This window comes from Ranitomeya imitator, chromosome 1 (assembly GCF_032444005.1).
Source record: "Ranitomeya imitator isolate aRanImi1 chromosome 1, aRanImi1.pri, whole genome shotgun sequence".
NCBI lineage: Eukaryota > Metazoa > Chordata > Amphibia > Anura > Dendrobatidae > Ranitomeya > Ranitomeya imitator.
Window position 1 is genome coordinate 862270352 of NC_091282.1, and position 20446 is coordinate 862290797.

General features: G+C 40.8%; 1 protein-coding gene across 2 annotated transcripts in view; it reads right to left on the reverse strand.

Annotated features, from left to right (window-relative positions):
• LOC138658174 (uncharacterized) overlaps positions 1–20446 on the reverse strand; it is a 440980-nt gene that overhangs the window by 282386 nt on the left and 138148 nt on the right. The window contains exon 3 of one of the 2 annotated variants that reach the window (XM_069745697.1): positions 11513–11625. In XM_069745697.1, coding sequence (XP_069601798.1) covers positions 11513–11625 — 113 coding nt within the window. The remainder of the gene's footprint in view (positions 1–11512; positions 11626–20446) is intronic. The other variant, XM_069745698.1, reaches the window with a different exon arrangement.

Here is a 20446-nt window from a genome sequence, read left to right on the forward strand (position 1 = left end):
TTTAATGGAAACTCCTGTAATTGTACATCCCTGTTATGGTACGCACACAGTAGACATGCAAGAGCCTCCTGTGTTTTACAGTCGATGCTCCTCTATAACGGGGATAATAGCAAACATGTATTTGCATATACTGTAGCTGTACGGTGGCACCCTAAGGTCAATTTCCCTGTGGACCACAGACACCCCAGTCTATCCCTGAATGCATCACACCATTTCAAACAAACTACATGAATTATAAAGGTTATTTTATTTTTATTTTAACCTCTTACCGACCTCGGCCGTACTATTACAGCCGAGGTCGGATCCCCTGCTTTAATGTGGGCTCCGGCTGCGAGCCCGCATCAAAGCCGGGACATGTCAGCTGTTTAAAACAGCTGACATGTGCCCGCAATAGCGGCGGGTGAAATCGCGATTCACCCGCCGCTATTAACAAGTTAAATGCCGCTGTCAAATGCTGACAGCGGCATTTAACGGGTGCTTCAGGCCATCGGGCCGGAAATGCGCGCATCGCCGACCCCCGTCATGTGATCGGGGGTCACCGATGCGTCGGCATAGTAACCAGAGGTCTCCTTGAGACCTCTATGGTTACTGATGCCAGCTTGCTGTGGTCGGCGCTCATACCGAGCCTGCAATTCATCTACATAGGAGCGATCTGATGATCGCTGCTATATAGCAAAGCCGATCAGGTTATGCCAGCTTCTAACCTCCCATGGAGGCTATTGAAGCATGCATGGCAAAAGTAAAAAAAAAAGTTTAAAAAGTTTAAAAAAGCACGACAAAAAAAAATATAAAAGTTTAAATCACCCCCCCTTTTGCCCTATTCAAAATAAAGCAATAAAAAAAATCTAATTTACACATATTTGGTATCGCTGCGTTCAGAATTGCCCGATCTATCAATAAAAACAGCATTAACCTGATCGCTAAACAGAGTAGCGAGAAAAAAATTCGAAACGCCAGAATTATGTTTTTTTGGTCGCCGTGACATTGCATTAAAATGCAATAACGGTGATCAAAAGAACGTATCTGAACGAAAATGGTATTAAAAACGTCAGCTCAGCATGCAAAAAATAAGCCCTCACCCAACCAAGATCATGAAAAATGGAGACGCTACAGGTATTGGAAAATTGCACAATTTTTTTTTTTTTAGCAAAGTTTGGAATATTTTTTACCACTTAGATAAAATGTAACCTAGACATATTTGGTGTCTATGAACTTATAATGACCTGGAGAATCATAATTGAAGGTCAGTTTTAGCATTTAGTGAACCAGCAAAAAAGCCAAACAAAAAACAAGTGTGGGATTGCACTTCTTTTTGCAATTTCACTGCACTTGAATTTTTTTCCCATTTTCTAGTACATGACATGCTAAAACCAATGATGTATTTCAAAAGTGCAACTTGTCCCGCAAAAAGCAAGCCCTCACATGGCCATATTGACGGAAAAATAAAAAAGTTATGGCTCTGGGAAGGAAGGGAGCGAAAAACGAGAATGCAAAAACGGAAAAGGGCAAGGTCTTGAAGGGGTTAAGGTGAATTTGCAATTGCACATTTCACAATGTTTTTTAGAATTTATGTCTGCAACTCTTTGAACAAGAAGCATATGTTGTTTATTCCAGTTGCTACTTTGAGATTCATTAATAATTACTAACCATTAATTGTTAAGTTATGCCTTAGAGAAAATATCCACAATCTGTATATACTTTTGCAGCTTATGGCCAATGTTAAGTTGAAAACTTTAGTACTACTGTATTTAACTTAACTGATCAGCCAGAAATATAAATGAGATATGTAATTATTTTGACTTTAATAACAACAGATTCCCTGGTCCTATTGTATTTGTACATTGCCCTTTCACACATGAATATGTGGCGACACTTGCAGCAAACATTTCCCTCCCCTTCATTTAACAAACTTTTGACTCTGACCACATACAGGTCCTTCTCAAAAAATTAGCATATAGTGTTAAATTTCATTATTTACCATAATGTAATGATTACAATTAAACTTTCATATATTATAGATTCATTATCCACCAACTGAAATTTGTCAGGTCTTTTATTGTTTTAATACTGATGATTTTGGCATACAACTCCTGATAACCCAAAAAACCTGTCTCAATAAATTAGCATATTTCACCCATCCAATCAAATAAAAGTGTTTTTTAATAACAAACAAAAAAAACATCAAATAATAATGTTCAGTTATGCACTCAATACTTGGTCGGGAATCCTTTGGCAGAAATGACTGCTTCAATGCGGCGTGGCATGGAGGCAATCAGCCTGTGACACTGCTGAGATGTTATGGAGGCCCAGGATGCTTCAATAGCGGCCTTAAGCTCATCCAGAGTGTTGGGTCTTGCGTCTCTCAACTTTCTCTTCACAATATCCCACAGATTCTCTATGGGGTTCAGGTCAGGAGAGTTGGCAGGCCAATTGAGCACAGTAATACCATGGTCAGTAAACCATTTACCAGTGGTTTTGGCACTGTGAGCAGGTGCCAGGTCGTGCTGAAAAATGAAATCTTCATCTCCATAAAGCATTTCAGCCGATGGAAGCATGAAGTGCTCCAAAATCTCCTGATAGCTAGCTGCATTGACCCTGCCCTTGATGAAACACAGTGGACCAATACCAGCAGCTGACATGGCACCCCACACCATCACTGACTGTGGGTACTTGACACTGGACTTCAGGCATTTTGGCATTTCCTTCTCCCCAGTCTTCCTCCAGATTCTGGCACCTTGATTTCCGAATGACATGCAAAATTTGCTTTCATCAGAAAAAAGTACTTGGGACCACTTAGCAACAGTCCAGTGCTGCTTCTCTGTAGCCCAGGTCAGGCGCCTCTGCCGCTGTTTATGGTTCAAAAGTGGCTTTACCTGGGGAATGCGGCACCTGTAGCCCATTTCCTGCACACGCCTGTGCACGGTGGCTCTGGATGTTTCCACACCAGACTCAGTCCACTGCTTCCTCAGGTTCCCCAAGGTCTGGAATCGGTCCTTCTCCACAATCTTCCTCAGGGTCCGGTCTCCTCTTCTCGTTGTACAGCGTTTTCTGCCACATTGTTTCCTTCCAACAGACTTACCATTGAGGTGCCTTGATACAGCACTCTGGGAACAGCCTATTTGTTGAGAAATTTCTTTCTGGGTCTTACCCTCTTGCTTGAGGGTGTCAATGATGGCCTTCTTGACATCTGTCAGGTCGCTAGTCTTACCCATGATGGGGGTTTTGAGTAATGAACCAGGCAGGGAGTTTATAAAAGCCTCAGGTATCTTTTGCATGTGTTTAGAGTTAATTATTTGATTCAGAAGATTAGGGTAATATGTCGTTTAGAGAACCTTTTCTTGATATGCTAATTTATTGAGACAGGTTTTTTGGGTTATTAGGAGTTGTATGCCAAAATCATCAGTATTAAAACAATAAAAGACCTGACAAATTTCAGTTGGTGGATAATGAATCTATAATATATGAAAGTTTAATTGTAATCATTACATTATGGTAAATAATGAAATTTAACACTATATGCTAATTTTTTGAGAAGGACCTGTATTACCACCACATAGTGACCATAAAGTACCACATACAGAAGACAAATATTGCCACACTGTGACCAGGCCAAAATTCCTCCAGAGCGTTGGAAAACATTCGTTGCCAGTTATCACAAATGCTTGACTGCAGATGTTGCTGCTAAGGGTGGCCCAACCAGTTATTAGGTTTATGGTGCAATCACTTTTTCCACACAGGGCCCTGTACGTTTTGATTTCTTTTTCCTTCAATAATAAAGATCTTCATTTAAAAACTGCATTTTGTGTTTACTTGTGTTTTCTTTGTCTAATATTTAAAATTGGTGATCTGAAACATTTCAGTGTGACAAACATGCTAAAGAATGAGAAATCAGGAAGGGGTCAAACACTTCTTCACACCTCTCTATCTTTCATCTATCTACAGTATCTCATATCTATCTAATTCAGAAAATAATGTTAATTAAATTCCGTTGTTTTGTCAAATGTTTTTTTTTTTTAAGTTTACCACAATCAATATTTAAACCCCTTAACCCCTGGGCCATTTTTGCGTTTTAATTTTTTGCTCCCCTTCTTCCTAGAGCCAAAATGGCCATGTGAGGGCTTGTTTTTTGCAGGACAAGTTGTACTTTTGAACGACACCTTTGGTTTTAATATATCGTTTAACAGAAAACGGGAAAAAAATTCAAAGTGCGGTGAAATTGCAAGAAAGGTGCAGTTCCATTTGTTTGTTTTTTTTACCACGTTCACTAAATGCTAAAACTGACCTGTCGTTATGATTCTCCAGGTTATTAAAAGTTCATAGACACCAAAAATGTCTAGGTTCTTTTTTATTTAAGTGGTGAAAAAAAAAGTCCAAAGTTTGGTAAAAAAAAATAAAAATTCCGCCATTTTCCGAGACCTTTAGCGTCACTATTTTTTGTGATTTGGGGCTGGATGTTTTTACTGATACCATTTTGGTGTAGATAAAATCTTTTGATAGCCCGTTATTGCATTTTATTGCAATATAGCGGCAACAAAAAAAAGGAATTCTGGCGTTTTTACTTTTTTTCTCATTACGCCGTTTAGCGATCAGGTTAATTCTTTTTTTTATTGATAGAATGTGGCAATACCAAATATGTGTATGTTTGATTTTTTTAATTGTTTTATTTTGAATGGGGCAAAAGGCAGGCGATTTTAACTTTTATATCTTTTTAAATTTTTTTTATATTTTTTAAACTTTTTTTTTACTTTTTGTGTGTTTTAACCCCTCTGTGACCTTAGACGTACTATCCCGTCGAGGTGCCCTGGGCTTATCTGACCCTGGACGGGATAGTACGTCATAGCCGATCGGCCGCGCTCACGGGGGGAGCGCGGCCGATCGCGGCCGGGTGTCAGCTGCTTATCGCAGCTGACATCCGGCACTATGTGCCAGGAGCGGTCACGGACCGCCCCCGGCACATTAACCCCTGGCACACCGCGATCAAAGATGATCGCGATGTGCCGGCGGTGCAGGGAAGCACCGCGCAGGGAGGGGGCTCCCTGCGGGCTTCCCTGAGCCCCCCGCAGCAACGCGATGTGATCGCGTTGCTGCGAGGGTCTCCTCACCTCCCTCCCTGCTCGAGCCCCGGATCCAAGATGGCCGCGGATCCGGGTCCTGCAGGGAGGGAGGTGGCTTCACAGAGCCTGCTTAGAGCAGGCACTGTGAAGCAGCCTGCACTCCTATCAGATCAGTGATCTGACAGAGTGCTGTGCAAACTGTCAGATCACTGATCTGTGATGTCCCCCCCGGGACAAAGTAAAAAAGTAAAAAAAAAATTTTCCAAATGTGTAAAAAAAATAAAAAAAAATATTCCAAAATAATGAAAAAAAAAAAAAATATTATTCCCATAAATACATTTCTTCATCTAAATAAAAAAAAAAAACCAATAAAAGTACACATATTTAGTATCGCCGCGTCCGTAACGACCCGACCTATAAAACTGGCCCGCTAGTTAACCCCTTCAGTAAACACCGTAAGAAAAAAAAAAAAAAACGAAGCAAAAAACAACGCTTTATTATCATACCGCCGAACAAAAAGTGGAATAACACGCGATCAAAAGGACAGATATAAATAACCATGGTACCGCTGAAAGCGTCATATTGTCCCGCAAAAAAAGAGCCGCCATACAGCATCATCAGCAAAAAAATAAAAAAGTTATAGTCCTGAGAATAAAGCGATGCCAAAATAATTATTTTTTCTGTAAAATAGTTTTTATCGTATAAAAGCACCAAACCATAAAAAAATGATATAAATGAGGTATCGCTGTAATCGTACTGACCCGAAGAATAAAACTGATTTATCAATTTTACCAAACGCGGAACGGTATAAACGCCTCCCCCAATAGAAATTCATGAATAGCTGGCTTTTGGTCATTCTTCCTCACAAAAATCGGAATAAAAAGCGATAAAAAAATGTCACGTGCCCAAAAATGTTTTCAATAAAAACGTCAACTCGTCCCGCAAAAAACAAGACCTCACATGACTCTGTGGACCAAAATATGGAAAAATTATAGCTCTCAAAATGTGGTATTGCAAAAAATATTTTTTGCAATAAAAAGGGTCTTTCAGTGTGTGACGGCTGCCAATCATAAAAATCCGCTAAAAAACGCTATAAAAGTAAATCAAACCCCCCTTCATCACCCCCTTAGTTAGGGAAAAATAAAAAAAAATGTATTTATTTCCATTTTCCCATTAGGGCTAGGGTTAGGGCTAGGGTTAGGGCTAGGGCTAGGGTTAGGGCTAGGGTTAGGGCTAGGGTTAGGGCTAGGGCTAGGGTTAGGGCTAGGGTTAGGGCTAGGGCTAGGGTTAGGGCTAGGGTTAGGGTTAGGGCTAGGGTTAGGGCTAGGGTTAGGGCTAGGGTTAGGGCTAGGGTTAGGGTTAGGGCTAGGGTTAGGGCTAGGGTTAGGGCTAGGGTTAGGGTTAGGGTTGGGGCTACAGTTAGGGTTGGGGCTAAAGTTAGGGTTAGGGTTTAGATTACATTTACAGTTGGGAATAGGGTTGGGATTAGGGTTAGGGGTGTGTCAGGGTTAGAGGTGTGGTTAGGGTTACCGTTGGAATTAGGGTTAGGGGTGTGTTTAGATTAGGGTTTCAGTTATAATTGGGGGGTTTCCACTGTTTCGGCACATCAGGGGCTCTCCAAACACGACATGGCGTCCGATCTCAATTCCAGCCAATTCTGCGTTGAAAAAGTAAAACAGTGCTCCTTCCCTTCCGAGCTCTCCTGTGTGCCCAAACAGGGGTTTACCCCAACATATGGGGTATCAGCGTACTCAGGACAAATTGGACAACAACTTTTGTGGACCAATTTCTCCTGTTAACCTTGGGAAAATACAAAACTGGGGGCTAAAAAATAATTTTTGTGGGAAAACAAAAAGATTTTTTATTTTCACGGCTCTGCGTTATAAACTGTAGTGAAACACCTGGGGGTTCAAAGTTCTCACAACACATCTAGATAAGTTCATTCAGGGGTCTAGTTTCCAATATGGGGTCACTTGTGGGGGGTTTCTACTGTTTAGGTACATTAGGGGCTCTGCAAACGCAATGTGACGCCTGCAGACCAATCCATCTAAGTCTGCATTCCAAATGATGCTCCTTCCCTTCCGAGCCCTCCCATGCGCCCAAACGGTGGTTCCCCCCCACATATCGGGTATCAGCGTACTCAGGACAAATTGGACAACAATATTTAGGGTCCAATTTCTCCTGCTAACCTTGGAAAAATACAAAACTGGGGGCTAAAATATAATTTTTGTGGAAAAAAAAATATTTTTTATTTGCATGGCTCTGCGTTATAAACTGTAGTGAAATACTTGGGGGTTCAAAGCTCTCACAACACATCAAGATGAGTTCCTTAGGGGGTCTACTTTCCAAAATGGTGTCACTTGTGGGGGGTTTCTACTGTTTAGGTACATTAGGGGCTCTGCAAACGCAATGTGACGCCTGCAGACCATTCCATCTAAGTCTGCATTCCAAATGGCGCTCCTTCCCTTCCGAACCCTCCCATGCGCCCAAACGGTGGTTCCCCCCCACATATGGGGTATCAGCGTACTCAGGACAAATTGGACAACAACTTTTGGGGTCCAATTTCTCCTGTTACCCTAGGGAAAATACAAAACTGGGGGCTAAAAAATAATTTTTGTGGGAAAAAAATTTTGTTTTATTGTTATGGCTCTGCATTATAAACTTCTGTGAAGCCCTTGGTGGGTCAAAGTGCTCACCACACATCCAGATAAGTTCCTTAGGGGGTCTACTTTCCAAAATGGTGTCACTTGTGGGGGGTTTCTACTGTTTAGGTACATTAGGGGCTCTGCAAACGCAATGTGACGCCTGCAGACCATTCCATCTAAGTCTGCATTCCAAATGGCGCTCCTTCCCTTCCGAACCCTCCCATGCGCCCAAACGGTGGTTCCCCCCCACATATGGGGTATCAGCGTACTCAGGACAAATTGGACAACAACTTTTGGGGTCCAATTTCTCCTGTTACCCTAGGGAAAATACAAAACTGGGGGCTAAAAAATAATTTTTGTGGGAAAAAAATTTTGTTTTATTGTTATGGCTCTGCATTATAAACTTCTGTGAAGCCCTTGGTGGGTCAAAGTGCTCACCACACATCCAGATAAGCTCCTTAGGGGGTCTACTTTCCAAAATGGTGTCACTTGTGGGGGGTTTCAATGTTTAGGCACATCAGTGGCTCTTCAAACGCAACATGGCGTCCCATCTCAATTCCTGTCAATTTTGCATTGAAAAGTCAAACGGCGCTCCTTCCCTTCCGAGCTCTCCCATGCGCCCAAACAGTGGTTTACTGCCACATATGGGGTATCAGCGTACTCGGGACAAATTGGACAACAACTTTTGAGGTCCAATTTCTTCTCTTACCCTTGGAAAAATAAAAAATTGGGGGCAAAAATATAATTTTTGTGAAAAAATATGATTTTTTATTTTTACGGTTCTGCATTATAAACTTCTGTGAAGCACTTGGTGGGTCAAAGTGCTCACCACACATCCAGATAAGTTCCTTAGGGGGTCTACTTTCCAAAATGGTGTCACTTGTGGGGGGTTTCAATGTTTAGGCACATCAGTGGCTCTCCAAACGCAACATGGCGTCCCATCTCAATTCCTGTCAATTTTGCATTGAAAAGTCAAATAGCGCTCCTTCCCTTCCGAGCTCTCCCATGCGCCCAAACAGTGGTTTACTGCCACATATGGGGTATCAGCGTACTCAGGACAAATTGGACAACAACTTTTTGGGTCCAATTTCTCCTGTTACCCTTGGTAAAATAAAACAAATTGGAGCTGAAGTAAATTTTTTGTGTAAAAAAGTTAAATGTTCATTTTTATTTAAACATTCCAAAAATTCCTATTAAACACCTGAAGGGTTAATAAACTTCTTGAATGTGGTTTTGAGCACCTTGAGGGGTGCAGTTTTTAGAATGGTGTCACACTTGGGCATTTTCTATCATATAGACCCCTCAAAATGACTTCAAATGAGACGTGGTCCCTAAAAAAAAATGGTGTTGTAAAAATGAGAAATTGCTGGTCAACTTTTAACCCTTATAACTCCCTAACAAAAAAAAAATTTGGTTCCAAAATTATGCTGATGTAAAGGAGACATGTGGGAAATGTTACTTATTAAGTATTTTGTGTGACATATCTCTGTGATTTAATTGCATAAAAATTCAAAGTTTGAAAATTGCGAAATTTTCAAAATTTTCGCCAAATTTCCGTTTTTTTCACAAATAAACGCAGGTACTATCAAAGAAATTTTACCACTATCATGAAGTACAATATGTCACGAGAAAACAATGTCAGAATCACCAGGATCCGTTGAAGCGTTTCGGAGTTATAACCTCATAAAGGGACAGTGGTCAGAATTGTAATAATTGGCCTGGTCATTAACGTGCAAACCACCCTTGGGGGTAAAGGGGTTAATAGTCTCCATGGGAGACTAGAAGTTGCAGTTGTCCGATTGGCTCTGCTACATGCAAGCGATGATCAGGTCGCCTGCATTACTGCCATAGAACATTGGTTAAGTGCTATATTATGTACATGTAAAATTTTGAAAAATTGGAAATCCATTATTGCTATAGGAAATTTTACAGTAAAAAGAAGGTACTTAGCACATAGGTTGGCCAATGTATATGAGCCCAACTGCAACATCAATGCGCACCTTATAGTTGGGTCCCTGTCCTGATAAGATACCTCAATTGAACTAAAAAGCCTACAATACAGCAAAAATTAAGAGACCACTGCAAAATTTTCATTTTGACTGATTTTTCTCTTCATAGGTATATTTTTGAGTAAAATGTAAATTGTTGTTTTATTCAATAAACTATTGACAACATGTCTCCGAAGTTCCAAGCAATACATTTTGTATTTATATTCTGAAAATGGGAAGTGGTCAAAATAACAAAAATGCATTGCTTGTAGAACTCAAATAATGCAAAAAAAAAAACAAGTTCATAATCATTTAGAAACAACAATACTAATGTTTTAACCCAGGAAGAGTTCAGAAATCAATATTTTGTGGAATAACCATGATTTTATGATTTTTAATCACAGCTTTCATGTGTCTTGGCATGCTTTCCAGTAGTCTTTCACATCGCTTTTGGGTAACAATTATGCCACTCCTGGTACAAAAATGTAAGGAGTTGTTCTTTGTTTGATGGCTTGTGACTATCCATATTCCTCTTGATTACATTCCAGAGGTTTTCAATGGGATTTAGGTAAATACAAAATGAATTGCTGGGAACTTCGGATACATGTTGTCAGTAGTTTATAGAATAAAAGAACAATTTACATTTTACTCAAAAATATACATAAACCATCCTTCACACAACGCCAATAAAAACCATGTATACTTTATTAACAAATATTAAAAAGAGTAAACAGTAATAGGTAAAGACCACAGCACAGGAAAAAAAGGTGGGCTGTCCAGGAAAACACACTCCAAGAATGGTAACAACTAAATCCTAATGCAAACATAGCATAACATTTGTGCCAAGTGACCATGTACATATATGCAAGAGAAAAATATAAATAACAACAGTCAAAATAAATACAAGTGTATATAATATAATAATTACCTACGGAGCGCTCCTGGGGACCCAGCACACCCGACGCGCGTTTCGCACAGAAATGCTTGTCTGGGGGTGGTTGGGATTTAAATATGATTGCTGGCCGGCACCTAACCACCCCCAGACGAAGCATTTCGGTGCGAAACGCGCGTTGGGTGTCGTGGGTCCCCAGGAGCACTCCATTTGGTAACTATATAACTATATATATATTTCTACTGTTGTACTCCTATTGTCTATCTTGCCATTAATTGTTGCATATCTGTACATGACTATTTGCACATCGGAACATGCCTAATTATACTGTACTTATGGTGCTGCTATTGCTATATATGGAGTTTTGCTCTGGGTTGCCCACTTTTTGTCCTGTGCCCTAGGTGTTCACCCGCCATTGATTTTTATACAGTATTGTTATCAATAAAAGTTATTTTTTAACTTTATGGCCTTTGTGTGAAGGTAGTTCTTTCGGTGTATTTCATGTATTTCCTTCATGGCTGTATATTAGGGATATTATTAGGTGTTGATCATCATAGCATAGTAATAGTAGGGTCCCTTAATTGTCACTGTGACTATAAAACATTACAGAGATACATATTACATTCCCAACGATATGACAATTTTACTGCATATATTTAAATATGCTATTTTTCCTAAACATTTAGGAATAAATTGACAATTGGGTGTTACTGTTCAATATGTTACAAAGACATGCCCCTACAATCCAACACTGTCAGCATCGGTTGAATACAGTCAGCACGTGGAGGGATATCCCCAAACTGATAGCACTCAAGAGGAATAATAACACCACAATTAATTTATAAGAAAAGATGATCCCGAATTCTTATATGATGTGAAATACACTATCTGAAGTTGTAACAGCTCCTATTTAATAACTATTTTCTGTAATACCTTATTGCAAATGTAGTCTTTGGTCAAAAAACTACTTCTTTTCACATTACCATTAGGATCGGGATCAAGCATAAGAAATCTGCTCCAGCATCTCTGTACCTCCGGAATGGACACTACAAAAGAAAACATTCATATTAGTTTAACATAAGCAAATTAGATAACATTTGGTATATACGGTACTGAATGTACAACACAATATGCCACAATATGCTATTCCACTAGGCTCTTATAGATGACAATCTCACACCAAAGGTCACACTTTATATTCAAAAACAATCTTAAATGGTATGGGAATCATATATCAGTAAATCTACATCATACGTATATAAATATTGATTTAAAGCTACAGCACAATCCTTAAGTATTGACTCTTGACAGCTGCATTTACAAAACTAGCTGTCTAGATACAGTATATGGGGCCTCTTATGCCTGGTACTGTATACATGAAACAAAATATTTCTGGTGGTTGCATGCATTATTTTTTTGTTGATATCGACTTGACTTGATTACCAATAGGCACGTTTATCTGGGTTAGGTTGGGTAATAGGTACAACTATGTCAATGAGACTAATTGAATTGTACCCTTAAATGGCCAATGACATTTCAATAAACTTTGACTAAATCAATAGTAGAAACAAATATAAAAAACTTTGTACTATATCACATATATATTTCACCACTTATGAGCCACTTCTCCACCCCCATCCTGCATCATGAATTAATTATTCACACAGGATTACAGATAATATCCCTCTAGATCAAGATGAGATGGTCTACCAGATCACTGATTGTTCAAATTAGTGAGATAGAGGCAAAGAGATACACACATACTGTTCTGCTTTTTCATTATGCTTTTTAGCTCATGCGGCTGCTGAACTCATAAACACATACTGCTTTATAATGTCCTTCATGCTGTTCCTGCTTCTGAACATGTACTATGTTGAGAAAGGAGTGCAGTAATAACTCATGTCATTGTGAAAAATAGTCATTGGAAATGCTTGCATCCACCCTCTAGCTCAGAGAAAACTGAATACTAACAGGGAAACTGGTAAAAATTACCATGTGCAAGTAATATAGTGGACAGAAACCGTATTATGTACCCTCATTTAACAGCTTATTTTGAAAAGTCACCTTAAATGACAAGTATTGTACTATTAACTTCAAATGGTGTCATAAAGAAGGCATGTTTAGCACTGCAATGGAAATAGTAATACCAAACAAGAACAGTCCATTGTACATTCACTGCATACTGCTCACCATGCAGGCTTCTTCTTCTAATGGGATGCAGCTTATAGATACATATTACCCTCCAAAATGAAACTTTTTCCCCAACTCTTATTTATGATTGTGAGATTTATAAAGAGATAGTGTCAGTTACCTGACTGTGCTCCTTAGATGTGTTCAAGGTCCAACTTTGGACGTTCTGTCCTCTGTAGTTGAGCTGGCCAGGATGCATGCTATTTAAGGCCTAATCTAAACCACTTTAAAAAGGTTGTCATCTATTCAGACAACCCCTACTCAATTGCTATATTCCCCCAAATAAAATAAAAACAGGCTATACTCACCACCAACAATGTCTGCGCTGAGTCTCATAGGGCTTGCATGACATTGTTATGTCATGTGAGCCCTGCAGCCAATCAATGGCAATTTCACTTTCACTTCCTTCTGATGTAACTGACATTTGGAGGAAATCAGAGAGCAGCAGCAGCTCTTACTACTTCTGGATGTCAGTTTAGTCTGAAGGAAGTGAGAATGAAGTGGCCCATTAGCAGCCACTGATTGGCTGCATTGCTCACATGACATAACAATGTGACAAATGCCCCAGGAGACCTAACGCTGACATTGCTGGAATGGTGCTGGCACCGAAGGTGAGTAAAGACGGTGTCTATTATAGATGGGGGAATCTAACAATTGAGAAGGGGATTGTCCTAGTAGTGGATAACCAATGTAACAGAGTCACACTTTTGCTTTGATTAAAAAATATATCATAAAGAAAATGAAATGTGTTTTTGTATTTTTTTATTTTACTTTTTATAACCTAAATTCATAATTGTAAAATACATCTTTTTATGTGTTTTTTTGTATGTTAATGATCATATTTTATCATGTAAAACCCTTTTAGGAAAGATATGAAAAACTTTGCACACTCTTAAGCGCGTACATCTGGGAACAAGCAATAAAGAAAGCAATTTTCCAATGAGAAAGATTTATCATATTTTAGGCCAATATATTTTGGGTCTGATCCATTAGCAGCTGCACCTATTGTTAGAATATTTAGTGACTCCCATGAGTACATGAAGATTTGAGATCCAAGAATCAAACCAAATTTTTTTTACTTCAAAAATATATGCAACTCTGGGCAATTATAGAGTGTTCTGGACATTGGCCCAGAAATAGCAATGATGTCATATAATATGTTCGCCGTTAAAGGTAGTAACTCAAAGACAATAAAACTTACATTTCTGAGGAACTTGAATTATTGTGTACAGAAAGTCAGCAGTATGTCTATGATACTCACACACTCACACACCACCTCCTCACCTCGCTCCCTACTTGTCGAGTCCCGCAAGGTTCAGTCCTAGGGCCACTGCTCTTCTCCATTTACACCTTTGGCCTGAGACAGCTCATAGAATCTCATGGTTTTCAGTATCATCTCTATGCTGATCACACACAGATCTACATCTCTGGATGAGATATCACGACCCTACTTACCAGAATCCCTCAATGTCTGTCCGCTATTTCATCCTTCTTCTCCACTAGATTTCTAAAACTTAACATGGACAAACAGAATTCATCATCTTTCCCCCATCTCACTCGACCCCCCCCCAATGAACCTATCCATTACAGTAAACGGCTGCCCACTCTCCCCAGTCCCACAAGCTCGCTGCCTCGGGGTAATCCTTGACACTGATCTCTCCTTCAAACCACATATCCAAGACCTTTCCACTTCCTGCCACCTTCAACTCAAAAATATTTCACGGATCCGTACATTCCTAAACCAAGAATCTGCAAAAACCCTAGTCCATGCCCTCATCATCTCCCACCTTGACTACTGCAACCTCCTGCTCAGTGGCCTCCTCTCTAACACTCTCGCACCCCTCCAATCTATTCTAAATTCTGCTTCCCGACTGCCCCCCCTGCTATTCCCCTGCCTCTCCCCTCTGTCAATCCCTGAACTGGCACTCCATTACCCAAAGACTTCAGTTCAAAACCCTAATCATGACATACAAAGCCATCCACAACCTGTCTCCTCCATACATCTGTGACCTTGTCTCCCGGTACTTACCTGCACTCAACCTCCGATCCTCACGAGATCTCCTTCTCTACTCCCCTCTTATCTCCACTTCCCACAATTGCATACCATATTTCTCTCGTGCATCACCCCTACTCTGGAACTCTCTACCACAACATATCAGACTGTCGCCTACCATCGAAACATTCAAAAAGAACCTTAAGACCTACCTCTTCCGACAAGCCTACAACCTACAGTAACCACCGATCGACCAAACCGCTGCACAACCAGCTCTACCCGCACCTACTGTATCCTCACCCATCCCATTGTAGATTGTGAGCTCTCGCAGGCAGGGTCCTCTCTCCTACTGTACCAGTCGTGACTTGAATTGTTTAAGATTATTGTACTTGCTTTTATTATGTACACCCCTCCTCACATGTAAAGCACCATGGAATAAATGGCACTATTATAATAATAAATAATAATAATAATCTGCTAAATGGCTAGATACTTCAGTGACTACAACATTTTATTCCATGTTACAGCATGTATGGACCTTATATTTTTCTCACTTTTTTTGCAGGGGTTTGCAACAATGTATACAATAACAATCTACTTTTGTCAGGGAGAACACTGGGGGGAAATTGCACAGATCCCACCAGTTTGTTAGGGACAGCATGGGGAATTGCGCAGATCCCACGCTCCTACCCATTTTTCAGGGAGAACACCGTAAAAATCATGCAGATCCCACCTCTGCCACCAGTTTGTCAACAAGAACACTGGAAAGGTCACGCAGATCCCACCGCTGACACCAGTTTGTCAGCAAGAACACCAGAAAGATCACGCAGATCCCACAGCTGACACCAATTTGTCAAGGAGCACACCTCCGCTGACTCCAATCATCAGGACATTTACGCAATTGATTGACTAGTGATAGACGAAGCCACGGCTGTTTTCACTGGTTATTGGGGAACTCACAGTCAGTGTATGGTATATAGACCTCCGTTTACAAAACATGGCCGCAAGTGTTGGCACCCTTGAAATTGCTCCCGAAAATTAAGTACCGTATATACTCGAGTATAAGCCGACCCGAGTATAAGCCGAAGCACCTACTTTTGCCATGGAAAAACTGGGTAAGCTTATTGACTCGAGTATAAGTCGGGTATGCATTGTCCCCTCATCCCTGTCCTGCTATGCGTGGCTCCCCTCATCGCTGTCCTAGTATGAATGCCTCCCTGTCCCTGTCTGCATGCCTCCCCTGCCCCTTTCATTGTATGCATGCCTACTCCTTCCCTATCTTGGTATCAATGCCTCCCCTGTTCCGTCCCTGTATGCATGGCTCCTTATCCCCTATCCCTGTGTGCATGTTTCCTATTGAAAACAAAATAAAACATCCTACTCACCTACCTGCGCGCCCTCAGTGCTGGCACTGCATCTCGTTCCAGCTGCTGGAGCCTGCTTGCAGCTCTTCCTGTGCTCAGCAGTCACGTGGTACCGCTCATTAAGGTGATGAATATGCGCTCCACGCCTATGGGAGTGGAGACACATCCACATTCATCACCTTAATGAGCTGTACGTGACCGCTGAGCACAAGAGCTGCAGGCAGGTGCCGGCGGCTGGAACGAGATGCAGTGCCAGCACCGAGGGCACGCAGGTAGGCGAGTATGATGTGTGCGCCGACTCCTGGCACCGCCTCCCCTTCCCCGGCTTTCTGTACCCTGACTCGTGTATAAGCTGAGGGGGCGTATTCAGCACAAAAAATGTGCTGAAAAACTCGGCTTATACACAAGTATATATGGTATTCCTCTGCTGTTTACACACGTTGCAGATATTGTGCATTTTCGTTGTGTTTTATTCTGAGCGTTGAGTATTTTTTACTTGCAGATTTGGTGCAGAAAATAATCTGCATCATGTCAATTCTCTGTGCATTTTTGCCTGTATTTTTAACTCATTGAATGCACTGAGAAAACATAGTCAAAAACGTGTCAAAAACACGCCAAAAGTCCACCGCTTTTGATTCTACGTTTAACTTCCAAGAGATGGAGAAATGGTGCAGAAATTTCTGCAAACAAATACTCAACGTGCGCACATACCCTAATGGTGAACAAAGGTCCGCAAGTGTGGCGTGGGTTCAAGAGCTGAGCCCACTTCCACACGCAGCACATGCCGCGTACGTTACAAAAGTCAGCATTTATGTCTAATAGCCACGACTAGGGTTGAGCAAAACAGATCAGCAATTTTCAAAAGTCGCCGACTTTTAGCAAAGTCGGGTTTCATGAAACCCGACCCGATCCCACTGTGGGATCGGGTTGGCGGTCGGCAATCTTTACTCCAAAGTAGGGTTTCATTATATATATATATATATATATATATATATATATATATATATATATAATAGAGACACATATATATATACAGTGGGGCAAAAAAGTATTTAGTCAGTCAGCAATAGTGCAAGTTCCACCACTTAAAAAGATGAGAGGCGTCTGTAATTTACATCATAGGTAGACCTCAACTATGGGAGACAAACTGAGAAAAAAAAATCCAGAAAATCACATTGTATGTTTTTTTTAACATTTTATTTGCATATTATGGTGGAAAATAAGTATTTGGTCAGAAACAAACAATCAAGATTTCTGGCTCTCACAGACCTGTAACTTCTTCTTTAAGAGTCTCCTCTTTCCTCCACTCATTACCTGTAGTAATGGCACCTGTTTAAACTTGTTATCAGTATAATAAGACACCTGTGCACACCCTCAAACAGTCTGACTCCAAACTCCACTATGGTGAAGACCAAAGAGCTGTCAAAGGACACCGGAAACAAAATTGTAGCCCTGCACCAGGCTGGGAAGACTGAATCTGCAATAGCCAACCAGCTTGGAGTGAAGAAATCAACAGTGGGAGCAATAATTAGAAAATGGAAGACATACAAGACCACTGATAATCTCCCTTGATCTGGGGCTCCACGCAAAATCCCACCCCGTGGGGTCAGAATGATCACAAGAACGGTGAGCAAAAATCCCAGAACCACGCGGGGGGACCTAGTGAATGAACTGCAGAGAGCTGGGACCAATGTAACAAGGCCTAACATAAGTAACACACTACGCCACCATGGACTCAGATCCTGCAGTGCCAGACGTGTCCCACTGCTTAAGCCAGTACATGTCCGGGCCCGTCTGAAGTTTGCTAGAGAGCATTTGGATGATCCAGAGGAGTTTTGGGAGAATGTCCTATGGTCTGATGAAACCAAACTGGAACTGTTTGGTAGAAACACAACTTGTCGTGTTTGGAGGAAAAAGAATACTGAGTTGCATCCATCAAACACCATACCTACTGTAAAGCATGGTGGTGGAAACATCATGCTTTGGGGCTGTTTCTCTGCAAAGGGGCCAGGACGACTGATCCGGGTACATGAAAGAATGAATGGGGCCATGTATCGTGAGATTTTGAGTGCAAACCTCCTTCCATCAGCAAGGGCATTGAAGATGAAACGTGGCTGGGTCTTTCAACATGACAATGATCCAAAGCACACTGCCAGGGCAACGAAGGAGTGGCTTCGTAAGAAGCATTTCAAGGTCCTGGAGTGGCCTAGCCAGTCTCCAGATCTCAACCCTATAGAAAACCTTTGGAGGGAGTTGAAAGTCCATGTTGCCAAGCGAAAAGCCAAAAACATCACTGCTCTAGAGGAGATCTGCATGGAGGAATGGGCCAACATACCAACAACAGTGTGTGGCAACCTTGTGAAGACTTACAGAAAACATTTGACCTCTGTCATTGCCAACAAAGGATATATTACAAAGTATTGAGATGAAATTTTGTTTCTGACCAAATACTTATTTTCCACCATAATATGCAAATAAAATGTTAAAAAAACAGACAATGTGATTTTCTGGATTTTTTTTTTCTCAGTTTGTCTCCCATAGTTGAGGTCTACCTATGATGTAAATTACAGACGCCTCTCATCTTTTTAAGTGGTGGAACTTGCACTATTGCTGACTGACTAAATACTTTTTTGCCCCACTGTATATATATTTACTTCAGCGCGATAATGTTGAAAAGCCGGTAATTCAATTGCCGGCTTTTCATTTCTCCTGCCTAAACCCGACATGATATGAGACATGGTTTACATACAGTAAACCATGTCATATCCCCCTTTTTTTGCATATTACACACTACTAATGTTAGTAGTGTGTATGTGCAAAATTTCGACGCTCTAGCTATTAAATTAAAGGGTTAAATGGCGGAAAAAATTGGCGTGGGCTCCCGCGCAATTTTCTCCGCCAGAGTAGTAAAGCCAGTGACTGAGGGCAGATATTAATAGCCTGGAGAGGGTCCATGGTTATTGGACCCCCTGGCTAAAAACATCTGCCCCCAGCCACCCCAGAAAAGGCACATCTGTAAGATGCGCCTATTCTGGCACTTGGCCACTCTCTTCCCATTCCCGTGTAGCGGTGGCATATGGGGTAATGAAGGGTTAATGTCACCTTGCTATTGTAATGTGACATTAAGCCAGATTAATAATGGAGAGGCATCAATTCTGACACCTATCCATTATTAATCCAATTGTATGAAAGGGTTAAAAAAAACACACACACATTATTAAAAAGTATTTTAATGAAATAAACACACAGGTTGTTTTAATATTTTATTGCTCTCTCAATCCACCTTAAGACCCTCATTCTGTAACAAATTAAAAATAATAAACCAACAATATACATACCTTCCGTTGATCTGTAACGTCCCACGCTGTAAATCCATCTGAAGGGGTTAAAAATTTTTACAGGCAGGAGCTCTGCTATAATGCAGCTGTGCTCGTGCCTGTAAAACCCCGGGGAATGAAGGTAATGTAGGTCAATGACCTATAGTTACCTACATTCGCGGTGATGCGCCATCTGCTGGATGTCCTCATATGAACTCGAGCCTGGGGGCTTAACAGGAAAGTTCCCACGCTTGAGGTCATTTGAGGACATCCAGCAGAGGGCGCATCACCGGGACTGAAGGTAACTATAGGTCATTGACGTATATTACCTTCATTACCTTCGCCCCCCTTTTCCCTCATTGAAAAAAAAGAAAAAGCAACCTGTACATTAAACATGGTAAAGAGAAAAAAAAAAAAAATGCCAGAATTGTTTTGTTTTGTCACCAATTGTGATCAGAGAGCATTAAAATGCTCGAGCGCTCATTACTGGAGTCAAGCAAATCGTAATGCTTGGGTGTTCGACCCGAGTAACACGTATAATGCAAGTCAATGGGAAACTCAATCATTTTTTCCAGTGGCACCCCCAAAGGTCTGGAAGAGGTCTAAAAATTGCTGAAAACTATGGAGATAGCCTTAATATGTTATGCGAACAGCATGGGAAAAACCACTTTAAGCATCTTTGAATTTAAGGTCATTGCTGGGAAAAATGTTAGAGTATTACGCCTCTTTAAGGCTATGAGTGCACGTTGAGTATTTATTTGCATAAATTTCTGCAAGGTTTCTGCATCTCTTGGCAGGAAAAATGCTGCAGCAAAAATGTGCATTTTTGCTGCCTTTTTGGTATGTTTTTGCTGTGTTTTTGTATGCTTTTTTGCATGCATTTTTGTACAGCACTGAAGTTATTTTAGAGCTAAATAAAGATATTTTAAAAAAAGTTTTGTGATGCAATTTCTTGGTTCAACACCACCTTTTTCATCCTGATGCAGTGGCATCAGGGTAAGGC